General features: G+C 37.7%; 1 protein-coding gene across 1 annotated transcript; it reads left to right on the forward strand.

The window, feature by feature from the left end:
• On the forward strand, positions 1–27,608 carry pxylp1 (2-phosphoxylose phosphatase 1). The gene is made up of 5 exons (XM_055148021.1): positions 1–140; positions 12,057–12,245; positions 13,794–13,920; positions 22,945–23,084; positions 24,072–27,608. The coding sequence occupies exons 1-5, from the start codon at positions 56–58 to the stop codon at positions 25,088–25,090; spliced, it is 1,560 nt and encodes a 519-aa protein (XP_055003996.1). The 5' UTR covers positions 1–55; the 3' UTR covers positions 25,091–27,608.
• The last annotated feature ends 281 nt before the right edge of the window (positions 27,609–27,889 follow it).

The raw sequence follows: 27,889 nt of genomic DNA on the forward strand, positions 1-27,889 counted from the left end.
GCAGGTTGCTTGTGTTATGTGCGGAGAGCTGGATGGCTGACACAGACCCAGTCACATGATGCAGGCTCGTAACCGCTTCCTCCTCCTGGTGGTGGGAGGTGCGGCTGCGCTGGCCATCCTCAGCCTCAGCGTGCAATTTTGTGAGTATTCTTAGTCTATCTTCATCTATCTCCAGGGTTGTTGGACTGGGAGGGTAAAGGGTACTGTTTACTGAGGGCCCAGTGCAAATATGGGCCCCTTACAAAGTCTGTACATGCACATTTTTCCTTAACAACATGTTATATGGGCCCATCAAGATGATTTGTACCCAGGGAAAGAATTTGGTGAAACAACCTTGTTTATCAGATGCAAATTGTCAATACATTTTATTATATTCAAATTACTTACTAATTTCCATACCCCACAATGCAAACTAAAAGAAAGGTCTGTGAACAATGCCCTTAACTTGCAGTAACTTTGTTGGTGTTTGAAAATGTGGTTGAAGTAAATCTTTCAGGTAATGGCTAGATCTCACAGAGCTCTAATCACATGAAGAATGCAGCTCCCTGTTCAGGCATTAACCCTTTCCTCACAATACTAAGATAAAACTACAGGAATACAAAAAAAAATAAACATTCCTAATATTGTTGGACTAAAGCAGGACTAAAGCAGAAGTGAACCAGGAGTGAACCAGGTCTAAACCAGAACTAAACCAGCACTGAACCAAGATTAAACCAGGACTGGACCAGGACTGAACCAGGACTAAACCAGTACTGAACCAAGATTAACCCAGTACTGAACAAGGACTAAACCAGGACTGAACCAGGACTGAACCCGGTCTAAACCAGCACTGAACCAAGATTAACCCAGTACTGAACAAGGACTAAACCAGGACTGGACCAGGACTGAACCAGGACTAAACCAGTACTGAACCAAGATTAAACCAGTACTGAACAAGGACTAAACCAGGACTGAACCAGGACTAAACCAGCACTGAACCAAGATTAAACCAGGACTGAACCAGGACTAAACCAGTACTGAACCAAGACTAAACCAGTACTGAACAAGGACTAAACCAGGACTAAACCAGGACTGAACCAGGTCTAAACCAGCACTGAACCAAGATTAAACTAGGACTGAACCAGGACTGAACCAGGACTGAACCAGGACTGAACCAGGACTGAACCAGGACTAAACCAGGACTAAACCAATAGTAAACCAGGACTAAACCAGAACCAAACCAGCCAGGACTGAACCAGCACTAATACAAGACAAATCAGGAGTAAACCTAGTCAGTTCATTAACTAATAAACAAGAAATATATGCTCATCGATTAAGCCTGTATTGTATTTACAAAAAACCCTGCAGTTACTTTCCGGGATTTCATTTGACCTGATGTATGTGTGTAGCCTCCTCTTCATTAAACCCATTCATCCTAATACAAAGGACCCTGACCGTGCTGCTATAAATACCGCGTCTCCCAGTGGGGGCCCTTGGGTGCCACTGCTGCAGAGGAATGTTTAGGTGCTGCTTTTCTCAGCCTCATTGTGCAGGGCCTGGGGGTATTGTCTAGACAAAGTATTCCTGACACACTAACTCAATACAAGGAAATCAGCCGCTGTTATAGAGACAATGTCATTAAATATAGTGTGTGATGAATAGGAAAAATGTATGATGTAGTCACCATGCAGTCGATTTAGATTTTTTTCTTAGCTTTTTACTATCTTATAACGTTCCCTTATCAAAGCACGCCTGAAGTGGTTTTAGATGTCAAAGCGTGATACAAAACTGCACACAACAGCTTGACGAAACTGATGAAATGCGCAGTAGTTTCATTAGCAGGATGCACGCTGATTGTGTTGTGATAGCTCTCTGAAAGGGTAGCAACAAAACACGCCGAGCAAAGGGAGGGGAGACTCAGAGTGTAAAAAAAATGAAAATGAAACGTAAAAAACATGTTAATACGTTGTTTTGAGCGAATTTTCCACAATAAAAGGTAACATGATGATCTAAACATGTTATATGCATGTAAATGTGTTTGCAGTTATTAACCCATGTAAGTTGTTTTATTAGCCTGATTCATTAGCCGGTTTCACTTCGTAGAAACCGCTTGACCTTGCAGCATTAGGATTCTTTCGCTCGACAGTAGGCGGGTACTTTTTTATTTAACTAATCGCTTTGGTTGTGACATATGTAATGCGCCGCTAACGGGACTAACTGGTATACTAACCTTTTCATAAATCCTGTAGGAAGAAGGGCAGTAACATCTCCCCCTTGATAAAATTCACCAAAGATTCTCTTTCTTCCGGCTTTAAATCCTTGATTTCGGGAATTGTTGCCAGTACAGAATGTATGGCTCTTCGCTGATTGGCTTGTGCCTGGACTCGCACTTCTGGGGTTCTTGCAAATCGTCTAGTGTATTCCAAGTCCTGACCTAGTCGCTGGAGAGAAATGAAATTGAGTGGAAGCACTAGGTGGGACCAGCCTGGCTATTGTGTTATTACAGCAACAACTAAAAAAGGAAGAAACTACATAGACAGTGATCTTTTGTTCCATTTTAATGCCGAAAACATGAAGAAATAACTGTTATAAAGAACGTTTCTGTTGTAATTCTTTGTACTATGACACTAATATAGCCCCAAGTCAAGGCTTTTTAAAAGGAAAAAGTAGCATCTCCACAATATCCCAATAATATTATATAGTGAAATTAATAATGTGATTGTATTGTATTGTGTGATATACATATCATTACATCCCTAATAATAAGAGTTGTAGGTCACCTTTCCACAGTCGCCTTCTTACCCTGGGCTGGAAAATACACTTGACCTGCTGGATTGCTAATTAAAAGACAGTTTCTTGCGGTCAAGTGCCTTAAGCGTCTTTGTTCTGAAGTAGCATTTGCAGAAAAGCTTTTGTCATCATTTATTTATCAAACGCGGTGAAGACATGAAGTCATCGGCCCCTGTTCAGCTGGAGGAAGCATGAGGGATCTCTGCTCATGTTTAATAAATACTACCCTCTATCCTCTATCCTGTGTTTGTGTTCCACTTCTGTCTTGGTCATCAAATCCCAAAGGCAGATCCAGTTATTTGGAAGTATGAGGTTAGAGATGTCAAAAACTGATACTTACTATACAGGCCTGTCACGATAGCAAAATTTGAAGCACGATGTATTGCTACAGAGAAATACATTAAATGGTAATACTGGAACTACTTTTAGCCACTGAGACAAAAACAAAAAATAAAGCAGGAGAATCCCAGTAAACCATTAAAAAGCATGAGCAGCAACAAATAAATGAGAATGAACAGATAATTAGTCTTATTAGGACAAACATATCAAACTCAGGCCCAGGGGCCAAATTTGTCCCGCAATATACTTATATTTATCCCGCGAGATCATATCAAATATGTATTAGAGCTTGCCCGCCGGCTACAGATGAGCTAGAGAGACATTATTTATTTAAAATTTTGTTATTATTTTATATTATGATTGTTCTGCATTCAACTTTTAAGCAAAACTATTATTAAACATTTATTTTAATAAGAAAAAATTTGACATTAAATATCTCGAAAGAAGAGAAAACATGCAGATGTTGCAACAGATATTTAGTTTGGCCCTCGACTCAGTCCCAGTTTTTAATTTTGGCCCTCTGTGAATTTGAGTTTGACACCCCTGTATTAGGAAGTTACTTTTTCATGCCTCTACAGCTCAAATCTTATTGTATTACATAAAAAATATCAAAAACCTGCCCGCTTATTGCAACTAAAAATGAGCACATGATAAATATTTATTTTATATTTATTAACTGCTACTTCTATGGCTACATCTACCTGCATTTTATTGTCTTAAAACGTGACAAACATAAGTTGTTCACAAGTTTATAAGACGTTGTCACACCATCTACATACTTCCTGGTTCTCTGACAAAAACTGTTACATAATTACATGCAGACAGAACAGAATGGTACTTATTTTGAGGTGCTTCTGTAATACTGTACAAGGGTAAGACAACTTTGCTCAAATGGAAAAATCAATTACAGGGCCTTAAAGCAGACCTGTTACGCAAAATCGACTTTTCAGAACTTTTTATGATGTTATAGTTGTTTCCCTTTCTGATTTACCCTGTTGAAGTATTTGAAGAGATTCGTGCATGTTTGAGAAATCTTTAATTGCTTATTTTCTCGATCAACAACTGCTCTGTACTTACTTTCATGCTCTAATTTTATTTTCTTAATCTGTCACTGCATAGGATTTGGGTAATAATTAATTTATTCTTTGTTATTTTAGCAATTCCATTATTTCCTAATTTTGCTTTAACACTAATTTAACCTTAACTTTTTAATTTAATTGAACTTATTGTGTGAAAAAGTTTATGAAAAATACTGAATTATCACAAAATCACACTATCACATTTCCTGCGTTCTGTTTATAAGCAGCATTTTGAGGACTGTTTCCCCGACAAAAGGTGTCAGATTTTGTTTTGCTTGATCCATTTTGTATCATTCTGAAACCCACAAATACTGTTCAGCCCTATTGCCCACCTTTCCCTCATCTCCTCCCCTCTCCCTGCTCTCTGGTCTGTTCTCTAAGCCTGCTCTTATATTATGGGCATTGTGTTTATGATGGTTTTCTGGCCATTACTCTGAGAGATTGAATGGCAGATGGAGATGGATGAAGGAGTAAACAAGTCTCTCTGGCTCCAGGCTCAAAGGTAGACCCAGTGCAGAGAGAGAGAGAAAGCGGAAGAGAGAGACACAGAGACAGAGAGAGAGAGAGAGAGAGAGAGAGAGAGAGAGACACAGAGGAGCGTCTTTTCCATTGGCACAGTTCACTTGTGGCCTCCTTAGAGCTGGTCTGTTTGGCGTGGCTCGCTCCAGCTGAGCGTTGTGTGTCTATGCTCTGGGCACGGCTCCACGAGACACTGGCATCACCCAAACATAACTGATGTTTCTCGTGACATTTCAGAAGAAGCAGATGACTTTAAATATCTCTTAGGCAACACAAAATACTAAGAGAAAGTCATCATGAATCATCATAAAACTGAAATCGTGATCTGGCTGGAAAATTGCAACATTTATTATTTTGTCATATTGTTATAAGGTTTAAATTTTGTAACATCATGGTGACAATTAAATACATAGTTTCAACCAGATAAATCAACTAGTGCACCTTTAAGTTACTTTCTACTGGGGATGGGCATGATTAGTTGATTAATTGATAAATGATCATTAAGAATTTCATCGATTACATTCATTTTTAATCGATAGCGTAGGGTGACCAAACGTCCGTTTTTCCCCGGACATGTCCATTTTCACCTCCTGTGCTGAGCGTTGGGTTTTTTGTTTTTTTTTATAAAGTGATGCAAATGTCCGGGTTTTCATTACCTTCCATTGGGCCATCAAATTGAGCGGCTCTCGTAGCGCTCTGCACTCAGAGAGAGCGAGTAGACACAAACAGTTGGTCAACCTGCAACATGCCAAAGCGCAAATGCGCATTTAACAATGACTTGTATAAGAAATTCCCTGCTTTCCATCTCGTTCGAGACAAGTTGGAGGCCATGTGCACAGTGTACAAAGCAGGCACATATGTTTCGGTGTCCAGTGGCGGTGTCAGGGACCTCAAAGCACCATGACAACGAAAAACACTAAAAAACTTTGCCAAGTGAGAGTAGCTCAATGTTGATGACGAGGCCCCACCTCCTACCCCCTGTACGGTGTCTTGGTTTTGATAAACGCTAATATGGTCACACTAACCTGTATTCCACTGAGTCGTGTCCTTTAATCCTTCAGAAGTTGAACTGCATCAGCGCACAAGAGCTGTTTTTTTCTTCACTTAGTTTATGCAAATTAGCCATGCGGTTTTAAGTTTCGTTTCTGTGAGACTAGCACAAAGCTGCATTAAAAACATTATAATGTCAAACGGGCTGAAGTGGCTCTAGAGTGGTTATGGTTTATATGTTGTAAAGTTGAATTTATTTATTCAGATTAGTAGTGCAGATAGTAATCATGATGATGATATTTTTAATTTAAAAAATGTTAATGATTAATCGATAATCGATCTTTAATTCCCCTGATGATCGATTAAGAAAATTTAATCGAATGCCCATCCCTACTTCCTACTACTTAACTACTTCCTTCTGTCACTACCATAAAATTTTTTACACAATAATGTCAAAAACCAATAACAAAATGTTCCTAATGCTGTTCTTAGTATATAAAGCTAAACTATAAATGAATAAATAGATGTCTTAAGAGCCTGAAGGAATTATAAACTGCAGATCCTGTCAATTTTAACTTGCAATCTCTCGTTCTTGATACATGTAATGACTTGTATTGCACAGATTTCACATAGTTCCCCTCATAAAGTTTTATGAAGCTATAAGGGTACTCACCTATACTTATATTTGTTCAAGGAGATGTAAAATTATACATTGTGTTAGGTGAATAGGCACTTCATACCAGCTGACTCAATAACAGGGGTGGGTGATGACTAAACTGAATCACTATTTTTTTATTTCTTTTAATATTATTATTATTATTATCAGACAGTATTTTATCAATCCACTCATAATGCACTTAACTGTGACTGTAAATAAGTATGGATGTTAAAATTGACCTTATTTTTTTATATTAGTCTGGTCTCCACTCCCTCCTTTGTATCTTGAGCCAGAACCAAAGAATGACTATATTCATTTATCGATCAATATGAAAGCTCTAATAATATCTTTTTGGGGTCAGTGTTCATTGTGTGTACATTTTCTTTGCACTGCTGGGAAATTTGTGGTTATTTTTTGGCTATATGATAAGATTTGAATGGTTGATTTAATAATTTCTATGATTTATTACAGATGCAGATGCAAATACTAAAGTTTTTTATTCTGCTGTTCATGTTTTTGTTTTTTTTTAACAGTATTGCACATTTAAAATAGTTTTTGTGGTTTAAATCATTGTGTCAGTGGTGTAAATTGGTTTCCTTATTATCGTTTATCGTCTATATTTACTTCAGGAATATATTGGACTTCAAAATTTGTTATCGTGACAGGCCTAGAAGGAGCTCATTGGTCATTCTGAACAACCTGGCATTTCTCTCAGCTCAGATTAGTGTTTTAGAGTTTAGTGCTTCGCTCATTGACTCAGCTGAAATCTACAGTGTTTTTAAGGCCCTTGTTATATATTTTTTCTTTTTTTTCCTCGTAAGTAGCCATATTTGTTGTGATACAGATGGAGCATGCATGTCCTTGATCCAACTGTCAATCATGCCGATCTAAAAATGGGGAAATTCAACAGTGACCAGACTCTTAACTTAACAAGTACTGAAAAAGAGTGTGTTCTGTATCCCAATCAACACTTTTTACCTGAATCATCCTTTTCTATGAAATGTATTTGCAGAGTATTTGACCCATAGCTGATCTCTTGCTCTGATAATAACATCTGTGCACACTTGTATGGGACTGGATCCAGCCGAGTCCAGGGCTTATCAGCAGATCCTGGATTTGGAGATATCTTAATTAAATGATCCGAAAGAAACATTAATCTGTTTCAGCCGAGCCGTTGTCCCCACGCACTGTTTGAAAGATCATGGAGATGAAATTCAATATTTTATACTTATATACTGTATATTGTTTTCATTTGGTAGAACAGTCGTATAGTGGTATAAAATGAAAATATACTGTAGTAACCTATGCATATATGGCTGAGCAATAAAAAAATATACATATTTATATTTTAATATCATGTTTACAGTTTATTCAGTTGTAATTTCTCTTATTTAAACCAACATCAAAATGGGATTCAATAATCTTTAACTTTCTTTAAATTTAAAGAATACAGACTTTTAGTCACTGTGATCCTCACCAAAATGATTATCTGATTTCTAGACCTTTAAAATCACATGAATGACATCATGTTTACCAAAAAATCTGAGGGAGCCCATAATCACAAAAAAAGTGAATTTTGATGTTTAAATGTCATTTAAAATTGCAAAATGTGCATGTAACTACAGCCATTGACATTTAACACGAAAAAGTCAAATTTCTTCCTTTCAAATCAAGCAGAATATTGACAATTAGCTATGATTGGATCCCTTGATTATAATTTGATTAATTACACAGCTCTAATTTACAATTATACAAAAGTAATATATAAATTTAGTTTGTTGTGGACTTGCCTTCTCTATGATAACAGTTTTGTGTACCAGAGTACACCATATTTACTCAGCATAATTTTATTTATTTATTTTATTTGTACTTATTATTCACTTTTTAATATTTATTTAATTTATTGGGCTGTTATTTTAGCATGACAGTGGCCTGCTTGAGTACCATTTTTGGCTGCTGACCAGAAGTCGCTAATAAGTATGACGCTATAGTCTTTGCGCCGCACGGACTTGGTGAAGTTGGTGGCTGTTTTACAAAAGCCTCTTTGTGCTGAGGCCGAGTGGGCCCCGTCAGTTTGGATAGGCCCGGCAGTGGAGCGTGTGAGAGAGGGGGGGAGAGGAAGAGGGGAGAGACTGGGAGGAGAGGAGGAGAGACAGAGGAGGAACGGAAGACAGTAGGGGAGAGAGGTGGAGAGGGAGGGGAGGAAGAGAAGAGGGAAGAGAGGAGGTAGAGTGAGAATGAGGGAGAAGGGGAGGCAGAAGGGGGAGAGGAGGAGGCAAAGGGGAGAGAGGAGATGAGGGAGGTGAAGAGAGGGGGGGAGAAGAGGAGGAAAGGCAAAAGGAAGAGGGCAAGAGAAGGAAAGCATGAGAGAGAGAGACATTGGAGGTGAAAAGGGAGGAGGAGAGGAGAGGAAGAGATGAGGAGAAGAAGGAGAGAGAAGGGTAAGAGATGATGGGAGAGGGCGGAGAGAGGAAGAGGGAGGCAGAGTGATGGCTAGAGAGAGGAGGGGAGAATGGGGGGATGAGGGGAGAAGGAGGAGGAGGAGGGGAGGCACAGGTCCAACTCATGAAAAGAACCATAGTGTGAAAAGGCTGCAGCTCAAGCACCAGGCAGTCACCAAAATGCTCCCTGTCACCAAGCTTGCAACTGCCTTCTTCATCCTGGGTGAGTTTATACCACAGTTTTGAATATAAGTACATTTATACAGTACATTCTTCTGATGGTACTGAATACATAAGTTTAATCATAATTATTTGTGTAAGGCTTTAACTGTGTTGTCTAGCTCTAGTTCTCCTGTGCACTAGAGTGGTTTTGCTTTAGTGAAGTTCATTGGGGTCGTGGTTAAAAAAAAATCTTGTTAAATTCTTCTTGTTCAGTCCTAGTTTAGACTGGTTAGTGAATGCATCCTGTTAAAGCTATAGTTTTAACACTTGGCACATTTGGCCCATCTGCTTCTTGTGCTGTTATTTTTAATTTCTTTCCTGTGTATTTAGTCCACATTTTTTCAGTCTTTGCACAGGTGAATACTGTATTTACCGAGAGTTCTGGTTTGGTTCTGGTTCAGTCCAAATTTAGACCAGTTTTAGTTAAGATAGAATTAATGTTGTAGATCAGACATGTTAGACTTTGAAATTTGGCCCACAATATAATTATATTTGGCCCGCGAGATCATATCAAATATCTATTAGACTTCCTCAGCCTCAGGTAGGCTATAGAGACATTATGTACGGTGTTTTAAATTTTGTTATTATTTTATATTATACTTGTTCTGGATTCTATATTCAATCTTTAAGCAAAACTATTGTAACACATTTATTTTAATAAGAAAAGGTTTAACATTACATATCTCGAAAGAAGAGAAAACATGCAGATGCTCTTGAAATTTTGTTTGGCCCACGACTTAGTCCCAGTTTTTAATTTTGGCCCTCTGTGAATTTGAGTTTGAAACTACTGTTGTAGATGTTTGCCAATGTTTTTGAGGTGGTATTTTGTGTTAAAAGTTTGACAGTCACTGAATCAACATTGAACAGATTCTTGTTTTTTAGTAATGAACCAGCCAACTTCAATACCTAGACTATGCTTTCAGTGCAAGTTTCCAATACATTTATACATTGGAATGTTATTAACATTGTAGCCATTGTTGCCACAGACAAAAATCACTTCAACTGACAGGACATACCTGGAGTTATGTTTTGTTTCATTCACACGTGTTTGCCTAATCTTTTATTTTTAGTCTGTCTACATCTCGGGAGCTCAAAATCAAGTTAACAGCTACCTTTTACCTTTTATTCAGTAGAGATTGGCAGTTCCGGGGCTGAAACCATCCAAATGATTCCAGTGAAGGTGTATGGAGTTTAAAAACACAGTGGAGCACTTCCTGGATTACCACATTACTTCACATGGTTGAACAGAGTGTTTTCTGTTTGAGAGAAGAACTCAGCCTAAATATATCGGCTGTGTGTGTTTAACATGTGTGAATGAAACCACAGAAAACTCAAAGTATGTTTATGATGAAGAAACATTATAACATAGATCAGAAAATGGTGTAATACAAGCCTTTTGAACAGCATTTGGATCTTTTTGTTCTGAATTCACTTTTCAAAGGTAGGTTAGTATTTTTAAATGTTACTTAAGGTACAACTAAAGGTCTGTAACTTCAGACTTTAGCAGACTCAAAACCCAATCCCTCGCCTTGATTAATCGAATCCTGTCTTGGCCTTCTGCAGCACGATTGACTATTGCTCAGTTCACATTGCACTTAGATTTCTTACACCGGGGCTGGTAGACTTCGAGGCACTTGGGTTCTGCTTCTTTATTTGCGATTTGATTAGAATTCCCACAATGCATTGCTGTTTTCTCTAAAAGGTCGTAGGTGACTGGTGTCTAGGCAACACATTCGGTGCGGAGTAGGTTCGCGGCCTAGAGCTGTTCACATGGAGATGAATTAAGAGCAAAGTGGTTATGTCATTTCCTGCATATATAAGTGAAAGCCTGTGTGAGAGCCATAACAACTATAAGTTCTCACCTTTTGTATACTGGCGCTAAACCTGTCACAATTACTAATATTTTGTTAATTTTGAAGTGTTAATATTTATCGTGGGTACTATCTATGTAGTAGTGGTGACAATGTCCAGAGGTTGTCAGATAGATGGATTGGATAGAGTTCCACTTCCTAGATAAATAGAGAGATTGTTCACAGAATTGGATGGACCAGTTAAATCACTTCTGACTTCTTGTTATTACATTTTAGGATTTAATGTATGAGATTAGCCAGGCTGGCGCCACCTAGTGCCTCTGCTCAATTTCATTTCTCTCCAGCAACTAGGTCAGGAATCAAAATACAATAGACAGTTCGTAAAAACCCCGTGAAGTGCAAGTTCGGGCAAAAGACAATCAGTGAAGAGTGATATATTCAGTGTTGTCAATGATTCCCGAGATCGAGGATTTAAAGCCGGAACAAAGAGAATGTTTGGTGAATTTCATCAAGGGGTAAGACATTGTTGCCCTTCTTCCTACGGGATTTGGGAAAAAGCTTAATATACCAGTTGGCCCGTTAGTGGCGCTTTACATGCGTCATGACCAAATAGCAGCGATTGGTTAAATGATAGAAAGTACCCGCCTACCGTCGAGCGAATGAAATCTAAGGCTGCGGTAAGGTCAGACGGTACGAAGTGAAACGAATTAAAACCAGCTGATGAATCAGGCTGGTATGAGATGCAGTGCTGTAATTAATTCAGTCTGTTGTGGCATGTACATAAGATTTCTGACACAATATTAATGCTTTGACTTGAACAATCTGCCGATACGCGATATTAACTGATACCAGTGTAGAGATGGAAAATGGCACTTTCTTTTTTAAACATAGTTAACTTATTACACAAGAGATCAAATTGTGTTATGTAACAGTTATTTATCCTTCAAATGACTACTAAACAGATTTGTATGAATAAAAGTTTAAACATTATGAGACGTTCTAGGCCAAAATCAACTTCTAAATAGTCTTATTACATCCAATTAAAGGCCCTAACAGAGTACCAGCTTATCCGATATCCTGGAACCAATACCCAATCCTTCAAATTTTTCAGTAAAAATACATGGAAAAAAGAAGTGAACCCAACACAGAGCCTTGTTGAACTCCATATTTAATCTGTGAGTGAGATGTGTTTGAACCATTAATCCTGACTGAGAATACTCTGTTCCAGTTAACCTGATGCCCAGCGCAGCAGGGCTGGAGGGGCGCCAGTACCAGGCAGCAGAGGGAGGATCGGTTCAGGGGAAGAGCAGGAAGAGGGTGTTTCCGGCTCCAGTCGCTCACACAGAAGAGCCAGAGCCAGTGTCCGAGGCCTACGGATACTGCAACACTCCCAACCGCTCCGAGCAGGCATGGGAAGGTAAGATACACAGTAGAGTTATGTTCCATAGTTGGGTGATAGTTTATTATTATTATTTATTTAACCAGGAGATTCTTACCGAGATATAAAACCTGTATTTCAAGGAGTTCTGGCTAAGAGACAACAAAGTTCAGCACGTAGTTAAAACATTCACACAAACAGCAATAAAATAACATGAGGACATTTTTTATTATTACATTTTTATTTTTTAATTTTTTGAAGGTGCACTATGTAAGATATTATTGCTTTGCATATAATGTAAAGTGTATTGGTTTGCACAGCCACAGTATGGCATAAACAATACACAAACTAGTCACCTCTCCACAGATCTGACTTGTAACTTGGCCTGGCATCACCATCTTGTCTCTATGAAGATACTTGGAGTTGTGTAGAGACAGATTCAGCCATTTTCAATTTGATGGAACTGTCTTAAAAGCACTGGGCTTCATCCTAACTTGAATTTACTAAATCCAGCCCCAAAGGGAGGAGTTTTAGAGTGAAACTGACCTGCACTGTTAAAAAACAATGTCCAGATGACGACCACTGAACCCGTGTCTACATTGAATCACTTCTAGACAAATGAAAGATATCACCATCTTATACAGTTGTGTTCATTTGCACACTTCAGTATACCAGCATTGTTAGTCTTTCTCATGAGCACCAAATATCTGATTTTCACTGGTAACGCAAGAAGGGATTTTTTAAATACTTGGTTAATATGAAGGAATCTGATTGTCTCTCACTTGCAAATGAATCCTTAAAATAGCAGTAATAATCATATGCACTGTTCCAGGGCCTTGGGAGAGGCTAATTATAAGGTTTCCTGTGAATTACATCATCCATATAACGGCTCAGCTCCAAAACACAACACTGTTATTTTGTACCATTTAACCAGCGCCTGGGGCCATTCAAGTATACTGCCTCCTCCCTTAGTTATGCCAGCAGCAAGTCTGTTTTTCTCCTGCTGTGGAACATATGGGACAATGATGATAATCTTGACATAATTCTCAAATAGAATTAGGATAGAATTAGAGTAAGACATCAGAAGTATATAACACTGTTTGGACTATTACAGATGCTTTACAAAAAAAAAAAAAAAAAACACATTTTAAAAAGCATCTTAAAGCAACAAACAAATGAGGAAAAAAAGGCTGCTTGCTAGTGTGATGTGCAGCTATCCTTGAGAGTTTAAAAACACAGTGAAGCACTTCCTGTATCACCACATGACATCACAAGTAGAGAGAAGGACCCAGCCTAAATATGCAGGTTTGTGTGTTAAAGTTAAACATGTGAATGAAACAAAACACAACTCCAGGTATACTTTGATGAGGAAACAACATAATATAGATCAGAAAATACTGTAATATGGCCCTTTAAAGGTACACTATGTAACTTTTCTAGTAGAGGGTCTATCACTTGTTTGTCTCCTTGGATGTACTAATGCTACTGCTTTAACTGGAATGCTGCACACTATGGAATTAAACTTATCTACTGAGGGAAGCGATGCCACCAGGCCCAGTTACAGGTCAAATTTCTCTCCTTTCACAGGTCACAGTCTGGCAGACTACAAGCTGCTGTCTGTTCAGGTGATGATTCGCCATGGCGACCGTTACCCGCTCTACTCCATTCCCAAAACCAAACGCCCGGCCATCGACTGCACTCTGTCTCCAAACAGGTACAGTGCACAACATATCACAGTTTATTTGTCATCAGCAGATCAAATAATATAAAAAAAGAAATATCAACAAGCACTTGTATCTCTATTGGCAGAATGTTAGTTACCATGGTGACACAATGCACGCATAAACAAATGAAAAAGTTTTAAGATTTAACAGCACAAATCTTATAACAGATAAGATTTGTAGTTCCTTAGTACTTTCTGGCCAGACTGTGTTAACCCTCTCCAGGCAGGCGTTGCAGATTTGCAACAGCTAAATTCCAATTACCTACTTACTCCACATCCATATTTTATTAACTTTTTTTACTCAGGAGCCTTTTCTCCCATCCATGCTGATAAACGTGGACGATGCAGACTGTGCAAGAATGGCTCCACGCAAACGGCCTGCCAGAAGTGCAAAATACTTTTTTTGTTCACAAAGGATAAAAAAGTCAGGATTGTATATTACTACCCCATATTATAATTTTCCCCAAATATCAGATTTTTCCTCATACTAAAAATTAATTTGAGCCTGAGAGGGTTAAAATAAAACCCAGATTAAGTCAGACAGATTGCCTACAGTTAGCATCACACCCTCAAGGAATGTTGATGACATCAGATGCAAAGTATCAATAGTAGTCTTATTTATGTAGCAGGAATAATAGTTAATATTTAATTGCCCAACTCTTCATATCAGTATATTTTTTTAGACTTCTCTTTATCTCTTTTTTCCATTGGTGGGCCCAGCCATTCACCTTTTACCTTACTCTGTGTGGGAGGTGGGGACTTGCAAGTCGTGACTTGACTCGAGTCAGCCTTGAGTCACTATTATTAGGACTTGAGACTTGACTTAATAAAATGAACTATGACTTGGGACTTGACTTGGACTTGAAGGGCAATAATTTGGGACTTGAGGCCTGTGACTTGAGAAGACTTGAGAAGCACTTTTAAACCTGAATTCTTTCTATTCTGACCATAATGATTCACTAAGATCTTGTCAAGACATTTAAAAAGGAAAAATTAACTAAACTATTTCTACCACTCTACAGTTCAGTTTCTACAGTTTTTTCTACTACTACTACATACAGTATATTCTAAATGCAGTAAAACTAGTAGCTGCTTGTTGATTTCATTGTAATATAGTAAACATATTTTTATCTGTATTTAGTTAAATAGAATGTTATTAAACTCTTACATACTCTATAAATACTCTTATATAAATATACTATGATTTTTTAAGTGCAGTTTATCTTAAAAGTTATTTAAATTGCAAAAATTTACTCTATATTTGGTACTTTGGTTAAAAACTTGAAATGACTTTAAGCTCAAAGCAGACAACTTGACAAGACTTGACTTGAACTTGCCTGTATTTGACCTGAGACTTGACTCGGACTTGAGGTCAAAGACTTGAGACTTACTTGAGACTTTCAAAACAAAGACTTGGTTCCACCTCTGCTCTGTTTGCTTTGCTTTACTTTCTCGTTACAGATGCCGCCAGGTTAGAATCAGTGTTTTCCATTAATTGAAAAGATTAAAACATTGGATGAAACAATAAAATACTGTTAATATTCCCTGAGCACGTGTCCAGATAAGAGCTTTTATCATTGTTATAATGAAGCCAGCTCAGAGGAAAGGCCACAGAATGTCAAAGGGATTTGAGCTGACCTATAAAGCACTATTTCAAACTCAGATTCTAATCGATATTAAAACTAATATCGAAACTAGATACTCATTTGAGCAGGTATCAATAATGCAAAATTTGAGCTTTCCTAAACACTTCTGAGTAAGTATGATTTTGAGTTTTATCAGAATGTCTGTAAAACTTTGAAAGTAATATTTTGTGTTTGACAGCTACATTCTATTTCAGATCTTCTCTGTTGTATTGTTATCTGTATTGTAGTCTGCATTGAGTATTAAGTATATTTCTTAGTATCAAAATTGAGTTGAAATTTTAGTATTGTGACTTCTACTGAAACATTTCATAAGCAGATCTAACTGAAAACTGTAGCACTGACAAACCAACTGACAAAAGACTGCACTAGCGATGATTCATGATTGAGTGAAGGGGCTGGGGTTTATGTCGCGACCATACAGATCAGAGTCAGTCCTTTTAGGTTTAAACCAGCCGGATTTCAGCAATGAAACTGGCAACCCAAATGATAAACAGATGTGAGGTTCAGTCTGCTTTCTGAATGGATAATTGTCTTGCCAACCAAAGCATCAAATTAGAACGTAAACAACTTTGTCATCACATCCAATGATTTTGTAAATAAAAATAAATCGGCATTATAATTGTTTTCTCTCTCATTTTAACATTTTTTGATCATTTTTGTATCATAACTATTTCTGATTACAGAAGCTATATTAAACCTGTGAAGATTTTTTTAAGTTGCACCTTAGTCCTGTCACGATAATTACTATATCGACCTATCGTTCAACGTATGAAAACTGGAACTATATTTCTTGGGGGTCAGTATTTATTGTGTGCAAATTTTTTTTGTACTACAACATTTTTGATTATTTTTTGACAATGTGATAAGATTTAAGCTGTAAAAGGTTGAAATGGCTTTATTCATGCTTACCAGGAAGACATTGGGAAATATACAATGACTTCTTAGTGGTAGTAAATCTGACAAAATCTAGGAAAAATTAGAAAATAGGTCAGTTTTCTTCATCTACAGTTTTCTTCATCATGTCATTGTAGTGTTCGACTAATCAACAATTACAACCATGATTCCAAACAGCGCACACGTATGCGGTCTTCATTTTACTGCTGATTATATTTACTTTAATGGGTTTTATCACAGATGGTAGGCGAGCCCAGTGTCGGGAACTACACCACAAGTTGTCATCGCGGCTCATGATTTTTTTATAATATTGTAGATTTAGAATAGTTTTTGTGGTTTAAATCTGCTCTCGGGTTTTTGTATCAGTGGCGTAAATTATCGTTTACGGTCTGTATTTACTTCAGCAATATATCTCACTTCAAAACTGGCCATGCTGACAGGCCTGCACCTTATCTTTAAACAGCAGATGGCCTTGTTTGTTTAGACCTGGCTGTAATTAGAAGCGTGTGGAGCAGCGTATGTCCAGGAGATCTGCCCTCTGCTGTCTCCCTGTGTGTTTGCGTTTCATTGTGTGTCTGTGTTTAATGTTCATGTGTGTCTGTTTTATAGTGTGTGCGTATAAAGTGGCTGGTACTTATCACATTGTACGGACTAAAATCTATATACAAACTCACATCATAGGGACCTGTGTCACATATGAGGACAGAAATCAGGTACTCACAACGTAATTTCTTTATTTTTTAAATCAGTAACACAATTTAGATTCAGTTATGGATTAAACTATGTTACAGTTAGGGATTAGGTTTAGGTTCAACGAGTACTCACAGTAAGAATGCATGTTTTTTTAACCAAAATAAATGAAAAACTATGCTTTTATTTGCTAAAAAGTTACATATTGTGGCATTAAGGTTAGCACCAGTCTCCAGGAAATGAATGCAAGCCAATGTAATGTCCCCAACAAGCACGGAAAACCAATGTGTGCGTGCCTTTGATTCTGTGTGTACGTGTGCGTTTTATAGTGTGTGTGCGTAATGTGTCTGTAATGTGTGTGCAATGCGTGTGTGCAATGCGTGTGTGCAATGTGTGTGTGTAATGCGTGTGTGTGTGTAGACTGGCACCAGCTCTCTGCCGACCCACTGTCTCCGTCTGGTCTTTACTGAGCTCTTTTCAGCAGGGATCCTCTCTCCTCTTTCTCTTCCTCCAGATAAACAGTACACTATAAATCTAAATGATACTTTTATAGTTGGAGAAAGTACTAGAGATGCACCGATCCAGCTATTTCAGTTTCGATACCGATTTCGATACTATGGCTTTAAGTGTCTGCTGATACCAGATATCGACTCATACTAGGACAGAGACTGGAAACAGCATCTACTTCCTTTATGCAAAAATAAAATGCAAGACAGAACTGATCCAAATGGGTTATGTAACTGTTATTTATCCCTCGAGTAATTCCAGGACAACTTTGCATAAATAAAAGTTCAAACAATTGGGACGTTCTGGGGCAAATACGATCAGTAAAATGTTTTATTACAAATGTATATGTCCAATCAGGATATTAGCTGAACCGATATTTGGCAGGGAATATCCGATCCAGTACATTTTTCAGTATTGGTGCCAATATCCAATATCAGTAAAGTACTTTCTTTATGCATGCCTAGAAAGTACACAACTTTTTAAAGATATATTGTGTATGTAAGTATGTGTGTGTTTTATATTGTATGTGTAAGTATGATGTGAATTGTGCAGTTGGTGCAGATTGGTAGCCACGTATCCTACATTCAGTCCCAGGGCAGCTGTGAGGATGTCAAGATTAATTTCATTAGTGTGTAATTGTTATTATTCAGGTCATATTATAATTATACAAACAAACTAATAATAATTTTGCTTCTAAAATGAAAATAATAAATAGGGGATAGTCAAAGTGTCGGAAATCAGATTGTTACTAATTGTTACTAAAACTAGCATTTAAACTACTACTAAAAAAGTCACATTCTTAGGACAGAAATGAACTATGGAACCTACCTGGACCACTGAGGGATTACACAGATATAAGACCACATGGTTATATGAAAGTACTGTTATTTAATAATAATACTGTTATTTACTAAATAGCAGCGATTGGTTAAATAAAAAAGTACTCGCCTACTGTGCAGCGAATGAATTCTAACACTGTGAGGTCAGACGATTTTTATGAAGTGAAACCGGCTGATGAATCAGGCTATCGAGTTTCTTTCTTAATACTGAAACTGAGTTTGAAATTTTAGCATTGTGACAACAGTGTAATAGATTAAGTCATCTCGGTTCAGTTTGTATCGTGTCAATAATTATGATTAATATAATTGTTATGTTTCTTCTTCTTAATTGTTACTAGGGCTGCACACATATCACATATATCACTAACGTATCATTATTGCAATGTGAGTTGGGGCAATTATCACATCACAAAGGTTACAATTAAGGTAATTGATGATTACAAAGATTATTTTTAATCTCTATTGTGAAACATTTTAGACAAAGCAATAACATCTCCATGAAGGCAAGCAGGTGACGGACCCTCCACTAGAAAAGTTGCAGAATGCACCTTTAATGAATATGAACATGTAAGCTGTCTATGATCTAGTTTGGATCTTTCCTCTTTCTTCCATACTTGCTTCCCAATATTCCAGACCCCCATCCCAGCGCTGGCTCCTCTCTCATCATTACTAATCCCCTTTGCGCGGCCTGGTCTGTGATATAATCCTGCTTAATGTAATTGCGCTCTGAACTCTTTGGTTAGTGACAATCAGCCTAATACACAGACAGACTGACTGGCTTTGGGTCCACTCTTTGTTTTCTCTGTGTCTTTTTGAGGCCAATTTAATCCTGATGCACTCCCAGAGTCTCCAGTGCAGTGTAATCTGGAGATGATACAGAAATATGGTTATTGTCTGGGCAGTGGGCAGCCATTCAAGTCATTCACAACTGATTGGAAGTGACTGGAGTGTTATACAAAAGACATGCACACCAACAACTAAACAAACCAGCTGAAAGAGCGGAGTTCCTTCTGGTTGCATGCAAGGTCCACTACAGTTAACCTAATTTTGAATATTTGTAATTCACATTTTAGTCCCCCTTTGGAGACTTTTAGAACAACAGTAGCAATGGCCTAGTACTATTTTAGACCTGTTTTAGCTAGGGTTGGAGACCTTTAGTAATTTAGTCAATTAATCGGTCGATGGAGTCTTTGTCGACGACCAAACTTGGTCTTTGTCGACTAATTATTAGGAATGCACCGATACTGATACTGGTATCGGATATCGATAGCCTGATTCATCAGCTGGTTTCACTTTGTGGAAACCGTCTGACCTCGCAGTATTAGAATTCGTTCACTCGATGGTAGGCGGGTACTTTTTTTGTTTAATCAATCACTGCTATTTGGTCATGACATATGTAATGCGCCAAATCCCGTAGGAAGAAGGGCAATAATGTCTTTCCACTTGATTAAATTCACCAAACATTCTCTTTGTTCTGGCTTTAAATCCTCGATCTTGGGACTCATTGCCAACACAGAATGTATGTCTTCGTCTATATCCATCTCGACCTCTTTGTTTACTGTTGTGCTGTACCACAAAAGGGACCCAGACATGCGCTTGATTTTGACGTCATGACTTCACAGCTCTTCACTGATTGGTCGGTGCATGGTCTACAACTTCCGAGGTTCTTCCAAACGGTCTAGTGTATTCTGATTCCTGACCTAGTCGCTGGAGAGAAATGAAATTCAGCAGAGGCACTAGGTGGCGCCAGCCTGGCTAGGATATCGACATCGATCCAGGAAAATTTGCTGGATCGGCTATCAGTCCCATAATATCTGTTAAGCCAAGTGGTACTTTGCAGCTGATGTTATCAACATTATCTGTGGGGGTGAAGCTAACTGAAAGCACTACTATGGTAGACGCTCTCATACTCAAGTTAGACTTAATATTATCTTTATTCTTATTCTAACACAATCTGACCGGAAAGAGCAGACTAGGTTGGAACTACATCAGGTGAGGTACTTTGTGCTTAAACAGGTCTCTCACTCAGCCAACAGTTTTTCAGTTTGTCACTCTCATCTTTTTGTTGAAAATCAAACACTTAAGCAGGACCATGAACACTCATATTGATTACGAAATGTGTTCCTGAAAATGTGTTGTTTATATCCATTTTGTATTTTTGTATTTTTTTCTTGAGTTTTCAGAGTGTCTAATGTGCGCAGTGTGTCACCATGATAACTACTGAATATTCCACCAGTATAGATACATGTAGAACACCCCAAGTGTGATGTCTCTGCAAAGAATCAGTATTCCGGTTGGATCTTTAATTGGATGCCTCATGTTTGAACTTTTATTCATACAAAGCTGTTCTGTCATGACTTGCAAGATAAATAACAATGACATACCATAACTGATCTATTTTGTAATAAGTGAACTGTGCTGCTGTTTCTACACTGGTATTGGTTAGTATTAGGAATCGGCAGATAGTTGAAGCCAAAATATCAGTATCGGAGCTGAAAAAGCTGGATCGGTGCATTATTATTTTAGGATGAACAATATTTCAGAAAGGAGAAGTACAGGAGTGAGTGAACTGGTATTAAAATATAGAAAGACTGATTAAACTGATTGATTCATAAGTTTAATCAATTTATATATAAATGCATTGTTTCCTAGTATTGTCTTGTGAGTGCAGCTTGGGTCAGATACAGAGATACATTATAGTTTTTAAAGCTTTTGCCTGAGGAAGTAGGTATTTAAATGTCTAACTGTGACTCATGCATGAATTTTTGGGGCACATTAACAGCTTTGGAACAGCTTTTTCAGAAGTGAAACTGAGTGGCCTGTCCAAGCACAGTCTGCTCTCAGCGTTCAGTTCTTTTTTCCAAGTATTTGCATTAAATTGTTTATTATTGTAGACAGCACACAATGGTCTAATTTTGCCATAAAGTATACAATTTATTTATTTACAAAGATCACACTGGAGACCCCATCTCTTTAATATCTTGCCTATTGACACAAAAGCATGCTCTCAGGTTGGAGTGAGAATCAAACCACGAAACTTCCAGTTAGTGGGTAAAAGCTCAACCAACTGAACTGGTGCTGTAAAATAGATATCAAATAGATGTCAATGTCAATAGATCATTAATACGCCACAAACTAAAATAAAAGTTTTTATTTAAGTTCAGTTTAAGTTTTTCAGATATTGCAATTCAAATATTTAAATTTCACCTGCTCAAAAATATGATTATTTATCTTTGTCAGGACTTTGCTTTTCATTGACAACAGCAGTCATCTTGAACTATTCTCAGAAATCTTCTATTTTGTCCATTTGAGTCTATTTTTAGCTTGTGTTTCATTTTATGCAGATGATGCTGTGAAAACCATGGCTCATATTTTCATTGCGTCTCGCTGGATCTGTCTCTTATCACTATGGCAACAGAGCAGCCCCTCCCTCCTCTGCTCCTTTTTTAATCTGAGCCAGAGAAGCTTCACAGATTTGTCAAACTGAACTGTAATCTCAATCATATCTAATCTATGGGATTGTGAATGCTCTTTTTCATTTTTCTGATTCCTCCCCATGAGCTATCTGTCTGAACTTGTCTGTTTTACAGTGCAGGACCAGTCCATCCCTAGGCAATAAACTCTTTGATGTATTTATATCTGGTCCCATATCCCAGCCCGCCCACACGCATATTGAAAAAGAATTTATACTGATGAAGTTGTGTGGTGTTTGGGTGACATCTGGTGGTGGATATTGAGAATTGCACACAAGAAACAAAAATGCAGTGATCACAATAAAGTTTTTGAATACATCAGTACCCAGATACTAAACAGTTTTAAAACTTGTATTGAAACTTGATGCAAATTTTAAGTATCTATTAAAGTTGTCAAAAGTATTGAAAGTTAGATACTAATTGATATTAAAACTAGTATCGAAATTAGATCAACTTGAGCTGTATCAGAACAGAGCACATAGACTATTACACGCCCATGGACCACTGTGGAATCTACATGTATGACTGAGGGAGTACACAGATAGTACACCACATTATAATATAAAAGAAAATACTATGATTTTAATGTTGAATATCATATTGTATTGAGTTTGAAATTAACCATTGTAACAATACTAGTATTATGTTTTGGAAATGTATTTGTTATCAGTTATTTCAGTTTAAATTAGGAGGATTGATGGTTAGTGTTTCAGTTTCTTGAATGTGGCTTTTTTTAACTCTAATAATAATAATAATAAAACAGTTGGTCTGGTTGAAATTTTCTTTTAATTTAATTTTCAAACAATAGTCAACAAAAATGTATTATTATTCTCAAACTCATTATGCTTTCTTAACCATACTCCATTTGTTTCTGTCAAATTTTTCAACTGTTTTCTATTGCTTCTTATTGTTTGTTAATTATTATTATTATTAACCTTTATTTTCCCCTTATCTTGTCCTCCACAGACACCCTTCCCACCCGCTGCTGGCCGGGTTCATCTCTCACATGGCCAGAGGGGGGCGTGGTCACTGGGACTCTCCTCTGAGCACTGTGCCTCGTCTGCCCAACCACAGCTCCTGTGACATCGGAGAGCTCACACAGACCGGTAAGGACTCAGCTGTATTTGTTAACATGATAAATATAATGAGATCTTTTGACATATTTGATGTCAATTTAAACAACATCTTTACATGTATTAGATAAGGCAATTTCAGACAAATGTGAAAGGACTCTAAATGTATTACTTTATACTCTGGTTTCAAAGATTACAACATAATATGTTCCATCTGAATTTATTATCACCTCTTTTTGGAGTATTTTGAGTTGTTCATATAATAACAATATCATATTTTGCATATCTTAGAACAACATTCACAACTGTAACAGCGGGTCTATACAGTGCCTTATTATCTTAAGTAATATGTTGGGAAATGAATAGAGAGTGCTAATGATCAGGGCAGGAGGACTCTGTTTTTTTACCATTAAAGATGGTACCATCAAATCACTCAAGACCAAACAGGAAGTAAAATCATCTCCTAAATACAGTATAATGTATATATTGTATAAAATAATGTGGATGTATTTATTTTTGCACTTTTTTCAATTTTTTTCCCTTTATATTCAAAGCGTGAGAGCGAGAGAGTGAAATTTTGATTAGATTTTTTCTTATTTAATGTTTTTTGGTTCATTATTATCTAAATTAGGGTTATCAAAAGTACTGAAAATCACATACTAATCGATTAATTAAAACTAATATCGAAACTAGAAACTCATTTTCAGCAAGGACTGATGCTACAATGCTACAAATCACAGTAAGGGGACACATGTTGAGCTTTCCTAAACTGTTTTAATATGATTTTGAGCTTTATCAAAACTATTTGAAAGATTAACTATAAATGAAAAATTTTTTATTTTCATTGTGCTTTTGTAATCTGCAAGTAATGAGTAAATTCCTTAGTATCAAAATAGAGTTTGAAATTTTAGTATCATGACAACAGTAAACTAATTATATATAGTAATTTAGATATATTTAATAGTTTAACATAAATTAATACATTTAACATGTCTTTATCATTCCCCTTCTTTTGTTCAGGTGTGGTGCAGCATCTCCGAAATGGCCAACTCCTCCACGACGCCTACAAACACCACTCCCTCCTGCCTTCTGATTGGTCGCCTCGGCAGGTGTGGGTGGAGACTACAGGTAAGAGCCGCACCCTGCAGAGCGCCATGGCCTTCCTGTACGGCCTCCTCCCGGATTTCGACTGGACCAAACTCACCGTACGACACCAGTGGAGCACTTTGTTTTGCAGCGGCTCCTGTGACTGTCCCGCGAGGAATAAATATTTAGACGAAGAGCAGAGGAGACAGTATCGGCTACGAGTCGCTAACGCCGAACTGGAGAGGACTTACGCTGAGATGGCGAGAACTTTAGGCGTACCAACTCGCCAACTCCGCGCCGCAAACCCCATAGACTCCTTACTGTGCCATCTGTGCCACGGTATTCCCTTTCCATGTGTCCCACCAAGCGAGGGGGGCATGGGGGGCTGTCTGACCATGGCGCAATTCGCAGTTATCCGAAAGCAGCAGCTCGTAGACGAAATAGATCGGAGAAAAGTTGGACTGTATAGGAAGTACGCCGTTTTAGCCATGTACCCGTACTTGAATCGGACTGCGACTAAAATGGAGCGTATTGCAAAAGCGAATGAGATGGGACGACAAATAAGAGCAGGCGGAGAAGAGGTTTTTTCGCTGTCCTCCGCTCATGATGTAACCATGGCTCCCCTGCTCAGCGCTTTGGGATTGGAGCAGGCTAGATTTCCGAGATTCGCAGCCCGAGTGGTTTTCGAACTGTGGAAAAGTCCGGCGGTGACGCTTCCGAAAAAGAAGGGAGCCAAAGGAGGAGAGAAGGCAAAAGACGGTGAGGTTTTTGTCCGCGTCCTTTACAACGGAGAGGACGTGACGTTTCATACCACGTTTTGTAAATCGCACAGTCGTCACGGTAACCAGCCACTCTGCCCTCTGAGTAACTTCCTGTCGTTCGTGCGCAGAGACATGTTCAGTGTAGTGAATGCGACATCCTACCAGGAGGCCTGCTACAGACGCTCCGCCTGACCCAGCAGAGGGCGCAGAGCTCAGTATCTATGGGTTTAAATAATGAACCTATGGACCTGTTGCTATAGCGATTAACAAAATATTTTATGATTTGAATGGGAAAAAGTCCATAAACAAATTACACTACAAGATCCTAAAATGGGGCAAAGTAAATAACTATTTTTTAAAGGTGTAACTGTTCTGGTGGAGGGTCTGCTTCCTACTGGGCATGTTGTCGCATTGCCATGTTCCACAGTATAGCATCAGATGTATCGATCTTGCATCATTTATAGGTGCAAAGAAATTTTGTGTAAAAAATTTAAAACCTCTTACTATGAGCCGCTTATGTCCATAGAGATAGACACGTTTAATGCCATACTTTAGAATATTTCAGGTTAAGCAATAACAGGTGGCAGTAGGTGGCAGACCTTCCATCAGAAATGTTACTAAGTGCCCCTTTTTAATATGCTATTTTTTTTTTATCAAAAATTGTTGAAGATGTAAAATTTAACATCATTTTATAAGTGATTATTGACTATTATTGAGTCCCCTGCTTGTGTCCATGGAGAATTGCCAAGTTTTATATGTTATTAGGTTCTTTTTTCAGACCAAGAGTTTGTTTTTCATACCTGACAGTTTGGACTGGTCTTCCTACCGGTGGAGGCAAGACAACAGCGCCAGAAGCTGTATAAATCAGCTGACCGGACACGTCACAGTAACATCACGTGACCACTCTGAGGAAGAGCGCTAGTGAGCAGTCCAAACTGTCAGGTATGAAAACAAACTCTTGGTCTGTAAAAAGAACCTAATAGCATAAAATATCAGAAGACCAAATGAATCTCATTGGACAACTGCCAAGTTTTATGCTGTACTGTGGAACACACCAGGCAAACAACAACATGTCCATGAAGAATATAAGGAATTCCCCTCCAGCTAAAAATACACAATGCCCCTTTAATTGAGACCTACCATTCCAGAATATAAAAAATAATGGATATTTTTAGCTGTAAGCTGTATTCAACATGACCATTTATATTCCTGTCAACACAACAACTCTGTACCATGCATACCATAGTCTTCAATTTCACATTCCAGCTAAAATCTACAATAGACACTTAGTAAAATGTAGATGTCTCACCTTATCAACATGGCACAAAACTGATCATCTCACCTTTCTGCACAAATGAACAAGGAATAATGGATTTTGTTGATAGCAAACATTTTATTAGTTATTAGTAGATGCAATATGAAACCACAAATGTCCACATGACTTTATGGACCAAATCTCCAACACAACTCTCTCTGTATGCTGTATGTGTGGATATTCAGTTTGGTCATTTCATTTCACACCTGCCCTTTATTTTTGGACCTACCAGAAATAAGAATTGACAGGGCAGAGCAGCACAAGTAGCACAAGTCATGTTAAGATGCACTTTTTACAGATTTTACAAATCATAACCATTTCAATACATTGAGTTCAATCGTTTTGACTCTTTTTCTTTACATAATGACATTATTTTAATCTTAAATGTTAATAATATAGACTTTTAATTTGTATATAATTGTTGAAGGAAAGTTGAATAGCACTTGACCACTTTATTCTCATATTCCCTTTTTTGTGGAACACTTTTATAACTGAAAAAAGGGATTTTTTATGCTTGAAAAACTTCCAGACCATTCCTGTACATTTTATTAACTTTCTTTACAAAAGGGAATTTGTTTCATCATGTTTGAATTATTTTCATAATAATAATAATAATAATTGACTATAACTGAGGGCAGAGGCAGGTTGTTTCTTGTTGGCCTGTTCTCTTCTGTGGGCAGAGCACATAATTAAAGAATCTTGGGCCGCAGCTCATTTCGCTTTCCTCGCTTCCTTCTACTTGGTTCCTCTCCTTGGTTCCTCTCCTTGATCCTCCATTTTTCAGCTGTCACTCAAATGTGTCATATTAAGTGGTGTCCCCAAGAAAACCATGAAAGTAAACATGAGGGACGCTTCAGGAGGCAGACATCAGCCAAAATAATTAAACTTAATTGGTCTCTGTGAGGAGTTTATATCCTCTCTCCTCCCTGTGTCTCCTCTGTGGGTGGAACTTCCTTACCCATTTCCTGCAGAATCGAAGAGAGGAATCGAGGAGAGGAATCAAGGAGAAGGAAGCGAGGAAAGAGAAATAAGAGGCACTGAAAAAACATGAGGTTTTGATTTGGTTAATTTTGACCAGATTGGTTTCCCTCAGCATTTCCTGTTTGTCAGTGTTATATCAACTCACTTAGTATCGCTTGCTTATGTCTTCTTGAATATTGGAATTCAACAGCATTTAAAATCCATGATCTGATGAAACAAATTGCCATTTCCATACAAAATTACCTCTGAATCAGATGCATGTTTCAAGATACAAATGTTTATGGTACAATGAACTGACAAGAAACAATTTTTGTATTTAACTTCCTAATTTCATTCCAAGCATTTTACCAGTGCATTGTGTTGTATGTATATGATCTGATAAGGTTTGCTCTTGAATGGGCTCCTCATCGAAAAAGCACACTTCAATAAAAGGATTAATTGTCTTAAAATCTTGACTGGCTTTGCTTTTTATTTGTTATTTTGCGTTTTCTCAATGTCCTGTGTCAAGAATTGCAGGTTTACCTTTTGGTGCCATCTGGTGGTAATATTGCAGACTACACCCAGAGAAATCACTCTTCACTCCAGACTTTAATAAAAATAGAGGTCTTCTGTTTTCAAACTTCTGGTGAAAATAAGGTTGGATTAAAAATATTCACAGATGCAGCTTTACCAATACTAATATTTAGTAACTATAT

The sequence above is a fragment of the Boleophthalmus pectinirostris genome, unplaced genomic scaffold (genome assembly GCF_026225935.1).
Source record: "Boleophthalmus pectinirostris isolate CB_2022bp ecotype Guang Dong unplaced genomic scaffold, ASM2622593v1 HiC_scaffold_9, whole genome shotgun sequence".
Classification (NCBI taxonomy): domain Eukaryota; kingdom Metazoa; phylum Chordata; class Actinopteri; order Gobiiformes; family Gobiidae; genus Boleophthalmus; species Boleophthalmus pectinirostris.